The sequence below is a fragment of the Rana temporaria genome, chromosome 1 (genome assembly GCF_905171775.1).
Source record: "Rana temporaria chromosome 1, aRanTem1.1, whole genome shotgun sequence".
NCBI lineage: Eukaryota > Metazoa > Chordata > Amphibia > Anura > Ranidae > Rana > Rana temporaria.
The window spans coordinates 276,293,312-276,308,552 of record NC_053489.1 but is presented as its reverse complement, the minus strand read 5'-3'; the positions used below and the strand labels follow the sequence as shown (position 1 = coordinate 276,308,552).

At 40.8% G+C, this 15,241-nt stretch overlaps 1 protein-coding gene across 1 annotated transcript in view; it reads left to right on the top strand.

The window, feature by feature from the left end:
* Positions 1–14,739, top strand: part of LOC120942863 (transducin-like enhancer protein 4) — a 151,986-nt gene extending 137,247 nt beyond the window's left edge. Inside the window, 2 exon segments of the mRNA XM_040355791.1 lie at positions 1,774–2,233; positions 14,014–14,739. Of these exon segments, the coding sequence (XP_040211725.1) occupies positions 1,774–1,884 (111 nt within the window). The 3' untranslated portion in view covers positions 1,885–2,233; positions 14,014–14,739.
* The last annotated feature ends 502 nt before the right edge of the window (positions 14,740–15,241 follow it).

Sequence of the window (15,241 nt, the reverse complement as noted above, 5' to 3'; positions counted from 1 at the left end):
ATGAAAGAATGTGCCTGCAGGCAAAGTACTGTTGCATGGATCTTGGAACTATGAGGTGACCTACAACATCTTTTCATAATCCAGGCAACATAATTAGTCTAACATAAATCTAAATCCATACTTGTGCCTAGCCCTTTAGTTACACCGTTTCATACAAAAATGCTATTATAAATACTATTGACTATCTTTCATGAAAAATCCTACATTTAAAGAACAGATGCATGACAGTGTATGTTATTGAACCAGTGCTTGCAGGTAGAGGAAAGAGCCGCAACTGAAAACCTGTATTGATTATGTGAGGTCATTTGATTAAAGGAGAGATGATGGATTATATATATATATATATATATATATATATATATATATATATATATATATATATATATATATATACACATATACACATATACACATATACACATATACACATATACACACACTCCCCTATATGGCTGCAGCTGTCCCCCACTGACTTAGACCAAATACTGAGTGCTAATGTTACAGCTGATCACTCAGTTCTCAGTCTTCACTGAGCAGGGAGTGGTGACTGTCAAAAGCTTTGGCCATACTTCTATTTTAAATTAGGGTGGCAAAGAAGACATAGTTAATATTGTTTATGGCTAAAACAATTCTATACCACAGATGAATTTTTCTGATGTATGAATGTCTATACAGAAGATTGCTGTACTAAAATGCACCCTTTATTTCTTAGATAAGCCAATTTATGTGGATCTGAAGAATGTATTTTTTACCTCTATGGGTAGCCTAGCTTAAACGTGCTACTAAAATCTCATGAGCTCAATCTCTATTAGAATACTTTTAATGTGAGCTGCTGCATAAGAGACTTTCATTGGTTTGATCTAGTTAATAATCTTGTGAAATCACAGTACAAACCTGTTAATTGTATTGCATAGACTTTGAGCAACTCTCCTTTCCTCCATATACTACAATGGGAGTAGACGAGTCTCTCAATTGCTCATTTAGGATATGGACTGATTTTAATAAACACTTAATTGCCCAAGTGCACTACTGTGTGTGTGTGTGTGTGTGTGTGTGTGTGTGTGTGTGTGTGTGTGTGTGTGTGTGTGTGTGTGTGTGTGTGTGTGTGTGTGTGTGTGTGTGTGGTGCACTGCATCATAAACAAATGTTGCAGGTCTCTTCTTTACCTTCTGTATATGTTGCCAGCCCATTCAAATGAATAGGTTACATTAACACAATACCCAAGTGAGAATGGGTCCTTAAAACTGACCATGTATCATTGAGGAGATCATGCTAATTTTAATTGGAAGTGGAAAATCACACTTTGTAAAAATAATTGGCCACAAGATTATCAGTGCATCTGCTATCCACTACTTTTAAAACCCACAAGTTCAGGAAAAAATGCTATAAAATATCCTATACACATTGAGAAAATAACCAGACTTTTTAAGTTTTCATTATTTGGATCACTGCTATAAAGATTAATAAGGTCTCCAGTACCAAGTGTTCCTGATAAGAGGCCCTATACTTGTATACAGACACATCCGCATCACCGCTATTAACTTGAATATACACTTCTGCCAGTTTTCAGGAAGCATATTTTGCATGAAAATCCAAATCTACTTTTCATTTTCTTAAGTCTGACAGTGTTTACCTGAGCTAAACAAAATCTGACACTGTGGAGAGAAGTGACCTTTTTTAAAAGCTGACATCTCTGCCTGTCATTGTCTTGTGTTTCTTTTTTTGGAGAGAACCTCTCATCTCACTGTTTCATTGTTTATTAATTTCCCACAGTCCAAAGAATCTTCATCTGTGCTGTGAGCTGCGACATCTTCTGCAGATGATAAATACATTGTCACTGGATCAGGGGACAAGAAGGCTACAGTGTATGAAGTTATTTATTAGAATCAAATTCAGACTGCCATCAGGATGCTTTCTAGTAGCACTTTTCTGTAACATCACATCTTTTTGGAACCAAGGACCTGATCTACCCACCATACAAAGTTCCTGCTCTCTTTCTTTGCCAAATGCGTTGCTCAGTTTCCGATCTTGTTGTAAATACTTCTACTAGAAACTTGAAACCAAATCTTCGCATTAATGTGTGGAAGACACACAGGAAGAGTATACTTATTCATTGGGCTAAAATTCTTGGATTCTGTATTATAGTTGTAACATATTTATTTTGTGTAAAGAAGACTTTCTAAAATATGAATGGACTTTAGTAAAGTGGCCCATCCTGGCTGCAAAAATGAAGGTGAGTCTCTTTTATTCTGTAGTGTGTATGTGGTTATTCTGAATTTGATAATTATTAAATGAAGATTGACTCAAGATTATTTTTGGCTCACTCAACAGATGCTATTTCCATGCATTTTCAGTGTTTTGAGTTGCAGGCAAGCTCCTTGATACTTTTTAAAACAATTTTAGTAGCGTCCAATCTCACCAGAGCGATGGTGTTGCCCATGCTGCAGTTTTATGTGCTTTGACTTGCAGTTTCCATTTCATGTCAATTAAATGAAGATTTTCAAAATTGCATCACAATACCTTGGAATCCATGTAACAAAGGATAAATTAAACCGGACACTGCTTGTCTTAATTGTATTATGTGTGAAGAATCCCTTATTTTGTAGGATATTGTGTAAAATAAGCCTTTTTTTGAATGTTACACTGGCCACACTGATGTCCCTGGACGTAGAACGCATCCATGGGTGCTCATCGGTTACTATACACGTGCATTCAGCTACTGCATTGACAACCTATCTTTAATCTGTACAGGCTGCTGCCTGCAGCTGTATGCAAACACCTGTGATTTCCGGGCACACAAATCACTTTCCTTTCATACGCTGTATGACCCCCCTCATGCCATGTCTGTTAATATAAAATATTTTATACCTACTCTTCCTTATTTCTTCTATTGTAATGTTGAGATTTTTTTATATCTGTGAATAAGAGCAGAACAGCCACTGTGTCATGCAAACAATGCTTAAAGTCAACTAGTAGCCACATAATTGTTACTATATGGTGCCTGTACAGTAAAGCCTTTTTCTCATGAAGAGTTGGGTACCTATGTCTGGCAGATACCCACTTAAGCACAGCTCGCCTAAATGAGTAAAGCATAAGTTCTGCACCCCTCCCTCCAACGCCCTGAAAACGCGTCCCAGGAGGCTCATGCATGCGCAGTAGGGAAGCAAGCTGTGAGCCATTAGTGTCACATCCAGCTTCCCACACTGAAGCTGGTGTGTCGGGGACCCAAAGACTGGCAAAAAAACAGCACTGGGTTCCTTGGGCTGGTGAGTACCTATTTATTGAAAATCAGCAGCTACAGTATATATAGCTGCCGACTTTTATTTTTTCTACAGTTGACTGGAGTTCCTCTTTAACTCTATTTTGTTCTACTGCAGGAGCCCCCACAATTCCCATGCAGAGAGAACAGGGAGTTATAATACATTTTTTTTACTTTTTTAACAGGATCAACTATATAATAATTAATAGTGCGCACGCACACTATTTTTTGTTTTCCTGAATTTAGCTGTATCAGTAGAATATTCTAATTGCCCAAATTCACTTGTGTCCATTTCGTGTTCTGCAAGGAATCGGTTAATGAATCCCTGGCACCAGCTTCATGTTTTTACAGCCTTAACAGGCATTCTGCAGTTATGTTTTTTTTTTAGTTTTGTTTTTAAACAGATGCTCAAAGTTGTTGATAATTTATTCAACTGGCGCCAACCTTATTAGAAAGAAATGAGAGAGAATTAAACATCAAAGTTGTATTGGTTCACATATGATATTTCTACTATTAAAGTTGGCTTAAAATAGAACTGTCCTCTTTAATCCGCTTGGAACATAACATACTTCTTTCCTAGAACATACTTAATAGCGCATAGATTTAGACCTTTTTTTTGGTTAAAGCAAATAATTGTAAATAAAAAAATTATAATGAATGATACACAAGATAAGGTGTGGCTATATAGGGCCAAGTAACCATTGGTGGGTTCTTTCAGTATTGTACCTTAATTTTTAGGGGTTGCTGGTTCTAGGTATTTGGCAAGGGGTTCATTTTCACTGTCCTAGAACAAGCATAACTCAGGAATTGGGGGCTGCCTGCATCCATCGCCAATCATGTAGCCATTTTATTTGTTAGGTACTTGTATAGCACTGTCAATTTACACAGCACTTTACATATACATTGTACGTTCACATCAGTCCCTGCCCTCAAGGAGCTTACAACCTAAGATCCCTAACGCAGATTCATACATACTAGAGCCAATTTAGCTATTGTTTTTGATTGGATTCCTTTAAATTGAATTTATGGTGGAAAAATGCTAACAATTTCAGGGTGCCTTTTTACACTGTAAAACACAGCACCCTGAAATCTGGGATGTTGTGTAGCAAGTGGCTTTTTAGCCTTTTTCTTTTTCAAGAAATACTACTGAAACCTGTAGCATTTAAGAACAGAAATACTGCAGCACAGAATTTCCAATTTCTGATAGAAATCCGAACTATAGATGTGCTTATTTATTTTTTTTACAAATTTTGCCACATCCCTTTAGTGGCTGCCTTGTGTGCTACATCTATAATTGGGCTCATTCATTCAGTACCATGGAATTATAAATGAAAACATATTTATCATGTTGCTGGCAGACCTGCAAACTGGCAAAAATTATACTTTATGAACCAATAAATACAGTGGGGCAAAAAAGTATTTTGTCGGCCACCAATTGCGCAAGTTCTCCCACTTAAAGATCAGAGGCCTGTAATTGTCATCATAGGTATACCTCAACTATGAGAGACAAAATGTGGAAACAAATCCAGACAATCGCATTGTCTGATTTGAAAAGAATTGATTTGCAAATTGTGGTGGAAAATAAGTATTTGGTCAATATCAAAAGTTCATCTCAATACTTTTGTTATATATCCTTTGTTGGCAATGACAGAGGTCAAGCGTTTTCTGTAAGTCCTCACAAGGTTGTCACACACTGTTGCTGGTATCTTGGCCCATTCCTACATTCAGATCTCCTCTAGAGCAGTGATGTTTTGGGGCTGTCACTGGACAACAGATTTTCAACTCCCTCCAAAGGTTTTCTATGGGGTTGAGATCTGGAGACTGGCTAGGCCACTCCAGGACCTTGAAATGCTTCATACGGAGCCACTCCTTCATTGCTCGGGCGGAGTGTTTGGGATTATTGTTATGCTGAAAGACCCAGACACATTTCATCTTCAATGCCCTTGCTGATGGGAGGAGGTTTGCACTCAAAATCTCATTCATTCCTTCATGTACACGGATCAGTCATCCTGTTCCCTTTGCAGAGAAACGGCCCAAAGCATGATGTTGCCACCACCATGCTTCACAGTAGGTATGGTGTTCTTTGGTTGCAACTCGGCATTCTCTCTCCTCTAAACACGAGTTGTGTTTCTACCAAACAGTTTTACTTTGGTTTCATCTGACCATATGACATTCTCCCAATCCTCTTCTGGGCCCGGACATGTACTGGCTTAAGCAGGGGGAAACGTCTGGCACTGCAGGATCTGAGTCCCTGGTGGCGTTGTGTGTTACTGATGGTAGCCTTTGTTACGTTGGTCCCAGCTCTCTGCAGGTCATTCACTAGGTCCCCCCGTGTGGTTCTGGGATTTTTGCTTACCGTTCTTGTGATCATTTTGACCCCACAGGGTGAGATCCTGCGTGGAGCCCCAAATTGAGGGAGATTATCAGTGTCGGACAATGTGATTGTCTGTCTGGATTTGTTTCCACATTTTGTCTCTTAGTTGAGGTATACCAGCCCTCAAAATTTACACTCGTCTTCTCGCATTTTGCGAGTAAATTTTGAGGGCTGGCGAGTGTCTGCTGCCTGGGAGCAGGGGGGGGCGATCAAAGAGAGGAGAGGATAGTCGCGCCGCCGTCTGATCCCCCCCCCCCACACACTATTGCAGACAACCTTTGCTGGGTAGGAGAGGAGCTGCCGCGTTGTTCAAACCGCAGGGAACATGACGGCTTTCAATTCAATAGCTGTGTGCCCCGCCGTGCGCGTCATATACAGCCCCTCCCCCTTGTCCGGGAAACTTTGATAGACAGGATTGGATGGGTGATCTGTCCATCAGTTTCCCCGACAAGGGGGGAGGGGCTGTATATGACGCGCATGGCGGGGAACACAGCTATTTAATTGAAAGCTGTCATGTTCCCTGCGGTTTGAACAATGCGGCGGCTCCTGTCCTACCCAGCAAAGGTTGGCTGCAATAGTGTGGGGGGGACTCCGGCTGCAATAGTGTGGGAGGGGGGAAGGGGGACTCTGGCTGCAATAGTGTGGGGTGGGGGGGGGAAGGGGACTCTGCTGCAATAGTGTGGGGTGGGGGGGGGGAAGGGGGACTCTGGCTGCAATAGTGTGGGGTGGGGGGGGGAAGGGGGACTCTGGCTGCAATAGTGTGGGGGGGGGGGAAGGGGGGACTCTGGCTGCAATAGTGTGGGGGGGAAGGGGGAACTCTGGCTGCAATAGTGTGGGGGGGGAAGGGGGACTCTGGCTGCAATAGTGTGGGGGGGGGGAAGGGGGACTCTGGCTGCAATAGTGTGTGGGGGGGGACTCTGGCTTCAATAGTGTGTGGGAGGGGGACTCTGGCTTCAATAGTGTGTGGGGGGGACTCTGGCTTCAATAGTGTGTGGGGGGGACTCTGGCTTCGCAATAGTGTGTGAGTTGAGTGGGGGGGGGGGACTCTAGCTGCAATAGTGTGTGTGTGTGGGAGGACTCTTGCTGCAATAGTGTGTGTGTGGGGGGACTCTGGCTGCAATAGTGTGTGTGTGGGAGGACTCTGGCTGCAATAGTGTGTGTGGGGGAGGACTCTGGCTGCAATAGTGTGTGTGTGGGAGGACTCTGGCCTGCAAAGTGTGTGTGTGTGTGTGGTGGGAGGACTCTGGCTGCAATAGTAGTGTGTGTGTGTGGGGGACTCTGGCTGCAATAGTGTGTGTGTGTGGGAGGACTCTGGCTGCAATAGTGTGTGTGTGGGGGGACTCTGGCTGCAATAGTGTGTGTGTGTGAGGACTCTGGCTGCAATAGTGTGTGTGTGTGTGGGAGGACTCTTGCTGCAATAGTGTGTGTGGGGGGGACTCTAGCTGCAATAGTGTGTGTGTGGGGGGGACTCTTGCTGCAATAGTGTGTGTGTGGGGGACTCTTGCTGCAATAGTGTGTGTGTGTGTGTGTGTGTGTGTGTGTGTGTGTGTGTGTGTGTGGGGGGGGGACTCTGGCTTCAATAGTGTGTGGGGGGACCACTTTGGCTGCAATAGTGTGTGTGTGTGTGTGTGTGTGTGTGTATGGGGGGGGGGACTCTGGCTGCAATAGTGTGGGGGGGGACTCTGGTTGCAATAGTGTGGGGAGAGGGGGGCACTCTGGCTGCAATAGTGTGGGGGGGGGGGGGGGACTCTGGCTGCAATAGTGGGGGACATTTTGCTGCACTGGGGACACATGCTGCATTGGTAGACATGGGCGGGCTGCATTTTTGGGCACGGATGAAGTTGTTGTTAAATATTTTATGCAGAATTAAGTTATAAAAATAAATATTAAGTGTAAATTCATGAGATTTATGGGGGCAGGACATAGTAGGGGTTGGGCGAGGCAACTGGTGCAAGTACGCCTTGAGGCCTGGCTGGTAGCTCAGGACTTGAAATTTTGAGCCCTGCCTATGATAATTGCAGGCCTCATCTTTTTAAGAGGGAGAACTTGCACAATTGGTGGCTGACTAAATACTTTTTTGCCCCACTGTATTACAGCTTAAGTAAAATCTGAATTGCCTCATTGTGTTATAATTTATGAAACCAATCATGGGAATTGTCATTCAAAGGATATACCCCATGTGAACTGATATAGCCAGGGGTATTATTTTGCAGAGTGGGATTTTTAGAAGCATACAGAGTAAATGAGCACTTTGCTAATAAAGGAGTGTCTTGGTCCTTAATATTTAGCATCCTATATATCTATGTAAACACTATAAAGTAAAAATATATAATGTATAATTTGTGTGTGTTATACAGTGGATGTAAAGTCTACACACTCTTGTTAAAATGTCGGGTTTCTGTGCTGTAAAAAGATGAGACAAAGATAATTTCAGAACTTTTTCCACCTTGCTATAAACTGTACAACTCCAATTGAAAAACAAACTGAAATCTTTTAGGGGGTGAAGTAAAATTAAAAAACAAATGTGGTTGCATACATTTGCACACCCTCTTATAACTGGGGATGTAGCTGTGTTCATAATTAAGCAATCCATTCAAAATCTTGGTAAATAGGAGTCGGCACACACCTGCCATCATTTAAAGTGCCTCTGATTAACCCCAAATGAAGATCAGCTGTTCCAGTAGGTCTTTTCTGACATTTCCACAGAGCGCTTCAGAATCGGGGATCTCCTTGTTAAAAGGCATCAGTCAGAAGAATGGTACAATAGAATTTTCAAAGGATTAGTTAAACCATGGAACACAGTGAAGACAATCATCAAGGGGAGAAAATATGGCACAACCGTGACATTACCAAGAACTAGACGTCCCTCCAAAATTGATGAAAAGGCAAGAAGAAAACTGGTAAGGGAGGCTGCCAAGAGGCCTACAGCAACAATAAAGCAGCTGCAGGAATATCTGGCAAGTACTGGCTGTGTGGTACATGTGACAACAATCTACCGTATTCTTCATATGTCTGGGCTATGGAGTAGAGTGGCAAAACTGAAGCCTCTTATAAAATCATCCAAGCCCAGCGAAATTTTGCAAAAGACACACCTGAAGTCTCCAAAAGCATGTGGGAAAATGTTATGGTCTGATAAAAGCAAGGTGGAACTTTTTGGCCAGAATTCCAAAAGATAGGTTTGGCACAAAAACACTGCACTTCACTAAAAGAACACCATATCCACAGTGAAGCATGGTGGTGGCAGCATCATGCTTTGGTGATGTTTTTTCTTCAGCCTGTACAGGGGCCTTGGTCAAGGTAGAGGGAATTATGAACCGTTCCAAATACGGGTCAATGTTGGCACAAAACCTTCAGGCTTTTGCTAGAAAGCTGAACATGAAGAGGAGCTTACATCCAAATCAACAAAGGAATGGCTTCACCAGAAGATTAATGTTCTTTGGATTGGCCCAGCCAGAGCTCAGACCTAAATCTGATTGACAATCTGTGGGGTAATCTGAAGAGGGTTGTGTACAGGGGATGCCCTTGCAATCTGACAGCTTTGGAGTGTTTTTGCAAAGAGTGGGCAAATATTGCCAAATCGAGATGTGCCATATCTGACTCGTACCCAAAAAAGACTGAGTGCTGTAATGAAATTAAAAGATACATCAACAAAGTATTCATTTAAGGGTGTGCACACTCATGCAACCATATTATTTTTTTTACTTCCCTCCACCCAAAAGATTTTAGTTTGTTGTTCAACTGTGTTATACAGTTTTATAGTTCACATTAAAGGTGGAAAAAGTTCTGAAATGATTTATGTTTCTCATTTTTATACATCACAGAAACCTGAATTTTGAACAGGGGGGTGTAGACTCTTTATATTCACTGTATATATAATGGTCATACAATTACAGCTATTTCTGCCATTACAAATCATCCACTGGGTCACTGCAGTGGAAATGTCCAACCTGACAAACCTGCAGCATGGCCAAGACAAGGGTTATACTGCGAAATCTGGTTTCCACCAAAGTGATAATTTCAAGAGAATCTGGCAGGCTGATCATACCCAAGTTGATCGATTTTTAATCAAATTGATACATTCAGCCTGCCCATTAACCGTGTATGACTGGCCTTACTGTCTTTTTAAGGTTGCAAAGGCCAAATCAGACAAGTTAAAATTAATAAAAATAATGGTAGGTTTTCATAAGAGGCCTGGATTAAACCATTTTAAAGCCTTTGCACACCTCGTATGCCACATTTTGTTGCTGAGGAGCGAACACAGAATAGGCTGTACTGTATACATTTGATCCTGGAGCAACTCTTTGCTGCTGATCTCTGTATGTCTGCCAAGCATTTGACTACAAGCCCCTACTCAAGCTTTGATTTGCCTTAACTGTGTCATTGTGGATAGCCAACACAAACTTTGAAACCGCAGAGAAAAACGGCTGCATAAATGGTAAGGCCTCGTGCACACACGGCATTTGCCCAGCTCTCCTAAACACCTTCGTCCTGGTAGCAGCGTTTTGGCAGAAAAAAGTTTGACGCGTGAAATGCCCATTGCAATAAATTAATGCTCGAACTGTTAACATGCATAAACACGCGGAGGGGTTCTTCCAAAACGCTACTGCTCCTTTAATGCTCTGGCAGTGTTTTTATATTGAAAATTTTTACGTTTTTAGGGTGTTCTGCCTCTAAATGCATGGATAGAAAAAAGGGGAGAGGCGCGTTTAGAGCCAGAAAAAAATCCAAAAACAAATGCCCTTAAGAGCAGAGTTTGTAATGCTCAGTGTGCGTTGAGGTCTTTACTAAATCGTTCCACTTTAAATGCAACATGCAATTTTGGCATGTAGCATTTAAAAATCCTACAGAAAGGGATTCCAGACCGATTGCATTAAGCAGTATAAATGATCAGGTTTTTGCTAACACACACCGCTCAGCCATAACGTTATGTTATGATCACTCACTTTAACATTTCAAGGCACAGACATTAGACCTCTAAAGGTACGCTGTTTTATCTGGCGCCAAGCTGTCATTAGCAGATCTGTTAATTACTGTAAGTTGCAAGGTGGAGCCTGCATGGATTTCACATGTTTTTCCAGCACATCCCAAAGATGGTCGGTTTGGATTGAGAGCTGGAGAATTTGGAGGCCTAGTCAACAACTTCAGCTTGTGTTCCTCAAACCATTTTTAAATTCATCAGACCAGGCCACCTTCTATTAATCTTTTTGTTGTGGACATGGGTCGGCATGGCCCCCCTGACCGGTTTATGGCTACTCAGCCCCTTACGCAACAAACTGATGCAGTGTGTGTGTTCTCACACCTTTCTATCAGACCAGCATTGACTTTTTAAGCAGTTTGAGCTTCAGCAGCTCTTCTTTTAATCAGACTTCACCTACCAGCCTTTGCTCCCTATGTACATCAATAAGCCTTGGTCGCTCATGACTGTTTTCCTTCATTGGACCACTTTTGGTAGGTCCTAATGCAGTTTTGAAGTTGCTCTAACCTGTTTGTCTAGCCATTACAATTTGACACTTGTGTAAGTCAGTCAAATTCGTACTTGTCTATTTTTTTTTTCTGCTTTCAAAAAAATCAATTTCATGGACAACCTGTTTACTTGCTGCCTAATATATCCCACCCACTTTCAGATGCTATTGTCAGGGGATAATCATTGTTTTAATTTTATTGGGAAGCAATGTATATTTATATAAAACCTCAACCATAACGGTGTATCCAGCTTATGAGCGGTTTTCCATTTGCTTGAATAGAGAACTTATAACCGTCAGTCTTTGCTGTTCAAATCTTTGCCAGCTCTATATAGTTCTATTTACCATAAAACTATATAGATTTGAACAGCAAAGACTGACGGTACTAAGTTTTATATGAAAGCAAATGGACAACTGCTCATAAGCTGGATACACAGTTAGGCTTCATTTCCACTGGCGTTTTTACAGCCACTTGTGTTGGCCTTTTTTACAGCTTAAAAACGCCTGTCCATGTTTATTTTGTAAAAAAAAAAAAAAAAATTTTGTTTTGTTAACTGCAGCTTTAAAAATGCCGCGGTTAGCGTTTTTGAGCGTTTTTTAACGTCTGGCGTTTTTACAGCTCTACTCTGGAGCTTCAGAACGCCCTGGTCCTGCGTTTTTTTTTTTACAGCTCAAACACGCCTATGCCATTTGAAGCTCAAAAACGCCTATGTGGGCATGATGCCATAGAATAACATGGACAGGCGTTTTTAAGCTGTAAAAAACGCTCAGAAAAGTGGCTGTAAAAACGTCAGTGGAAATTAAGCCTTATGGTTACATTTTACTGCACAGACTTACCATGTAAGTCTGAGTAGCTTTAGTTTTGCCCCAATTCTCGAGTTTCCTTCCTTCATCAGAGTTCTCTATATGTGGCCTGCTTGTACGAAGACCATTTGCAGGATTCATATTCAAAATTTTGAAGGCCTCCACAAGCATAACACTTTAACCACTAATTCTTAGTGGGAATAATGGCAAGCAAAACAAAGAGTAATTTGAACAGTCTGAATTGTTTAGCACACAAGCATAAAAAAATAAAAGGTTTATATTTGTATCAGACAATAGTTCCAACTCCTGACCCCTCTCCTCTCGACTACCCACCACAAATTCCCCTCTGGCCAATTCTGTGTGCAGCTGGAAAACTACTGCTGTGATGAAAGATTCTCATACTGGTTATTATGGAGGATTAGAGGCCAGTAAGGGCAGCTGTAGCACAAAGGCCACATTTCAGCCATACCACGCTTGTCAGATAGTTACTGTGTTATGCTGTATTTCCAAAACAAGACAAGAGCTCTAGGCTACAATTATGTAAATATGCAGTCTTCGTGATGTGTAATCATTTTTACCTTGTGTCAAAATATATTTGCATGCAGTCAGAATTGCCATGACTAGCAGAAGATAGCTTCCAACTAGGGTTTTATTGCAGAATAGTCCATGGACTTGGTAGGTGATGCTTTAAGTATAAAGGAGCAACGTTTTAGAATATAGTAAAAAAAATAAAAATAAATCTATCCCAAACTACCTGAGTAAAGTTACCCATAGGTTCTCAAACAGCTCAGGGGAAAAAAGTAAATCAACTGTTGATCAAGATCTGACCGGCAACCACTGGTATTACTAACTTTGGGTGATAACCATTGTTATATGAATGTTTGTCAGGTGCAATGAGATCATCAGGTTTCTGTTCTCCTATTCCCTTAAAGTGGATGTAATCCCCCATTCATAAAACGTGAGCTGGACACATGCAGTGTTTCCCTACCTCGCTTCAAAGCCCTAAGTCCTGTGCCTTTCTCCTGCTCCGTTCTTCTGTTATCAGCATAACGTTTGACACGTTTTTCATCAACTATGATAAAACCAGGCTGAAGCTTGTGTCAGGGTGGGTGCTATAAATAGCAGAGAGCTGGTCTATTCACAGCACAGCTCTGCATTGTTTCTTCCTTTTACTGCCTAAGTGGAGAGGGGGTGTGTGTGCCTTTTCTCCAATCGGTTGTCTCCCAGTGTTTTGCAAGAAACCACACCCACGGGTGAATCAGGAAGATAAATTCTAACAGGACGTCCACTTTCTAAGCAGTATATAACGCTGAAGACAGCAGATGTACATGTAAAACTTATGTAGGAGGATTTTTTTCATCTCGTGTATCATCTGAGACTGATAACTTCACTGGGTATGTGAGGGTTTACATCAACTGTAAAGCTTGTTAATCAATTTCCTTGCTTTCATTGGCCATCACTTCTTCATGACACTCATGCTGCCTCTGCCTGTCAAAACTATGGGTGGTCATACACATAAGGGAGAGAGATCACTAAAAACAACAAAAGGCAATTCATCTTCCATCTTTAACACACTGCAGTATTGTCGGTTGGCAAGTATCAATCTTGCTATTTCTGAAATTATATCTAAAGTTCGAATGTTTTATTTTTGGATAGCCTAATGAGCAGTTGGAATCACGTGCAGGTTTTTATTGCGCTGTTTGTGTCTGGGAGGTTCGCTCACTGTTGTCCTAGAGAGTATTGTCATAGGGATTGAAAGTAAGGAAAAATTCTAAATTTTGAGTTGTCTCCAGAACAGGAATAGAGGAGAAATCTTCCAATAGGGTCACTAGTCCAAAAGGAGATTTTGAATTATTCCCAAACATTTCTTCTCGCTTCCATTGATACGTACAGGGCAGGAAGAGAAGAATAAATTACCCAAAAAATGTATAGGAGTTTCAACCACTATTCAAAATGAAAAGGAAAACGCTTGGGGGGGGGGGGGTATATAGTCTTATAACCGCTTGGATTGTAATTTTAAAGGCTGTAAAAAAAAAATCTGTATGCATGTGAAAACAAATGCAATCATAGTGATTTGGTGTGTAAATTAAAACTTTCTTATTTATTTTTTGCAGACAGACCTACACCCCGAGTAATTCAGCATTTTCCCTCCTGGATAGTTTACAGCATGGCCATTTTCCACAGAAATTTTGTTGTACTCTTGTCATTACTGGTTTACAAATGAGGCACCAGAGGAGTCTCAGAAGGATCATCCTCACCACTGTTCCACCACCAGATGATATATACGGAGATGCAAGTGAATGTAACACTTCCATGGAGGGGATCTTCATTTCAGGCCTTCTCGTCCAATATTAGAGACACACTGAGCCACCATGCCTCAGACAATATTTTAACTTTTTATGTCATTGTTGCTGTTTAATATGTGATTCTTTTTGTACTTTTACTTTTGTTATTTTAAATGCTTTAAAATTCTTAAAGTCTGTGGATCTGCTGATGTACAGTGCCTTTGCTGCTATGGATCAAAATCAAAAGGACATTGTAGATAAATTTTACCGTATACGTAGAAATGAGTTTATTTCCTACTAGAAATGAATCAATACTGAAAAGTCGGACTGTTCTACTGAACTTGCAAAATGTGGTAGCAAAAAAAATGGTGTTTTCAGTACACAGTGTTTGATGTCATTAACAGTTTCGTAATAATCTACAGTGTAGAAAGATTTTGATACTAAATTGTGTCATTGTACATAATTATATTACATTGTTGACCACAAGTACATATATTATACTAGATTGTTTGTGCATTCAGACTTTTAAGCATTAAACTTAAGTAACTTCTAATATTTCTGTGAACTTGTGTGTGTTAACAAAATTCATTTTATAATTAACCTCCTTCAATTAATTAGTCATTATACTGTATCTTTTGGACACTTCACAGCACTGGAAGATTCACCCATAAATCCTCTACTAATTGCACTTTTTTGTTTTCCTTTGACATTATCTGGAACATCTCCCAGAGAAATTTTGGTCTTAATTTTTTTAATTAGGATACATCATTAGAGTCCATCTGGACACTGCAAAACCCAGTCATTTGTAATTGTTGAAGTGGTTTAAAGCAGTGACAGAAGGCATACGTCAACATTAAAACTTGAATACCAATCACTTTTATACAATGCAGTTTATTTTCCCTTGTAAAGTGTTACTAAACCCACAACAGTAAAATCAGTCGGTATATGCAGTAAAGCATGCTTGTTATATTCACTGTGGAGCCTAAGGGGTTCTTTGCATTCGGTAAAAATAGCTGTTTTGATCCTGTATTCTCTAACCTTTCCCTTCTTCCACTGT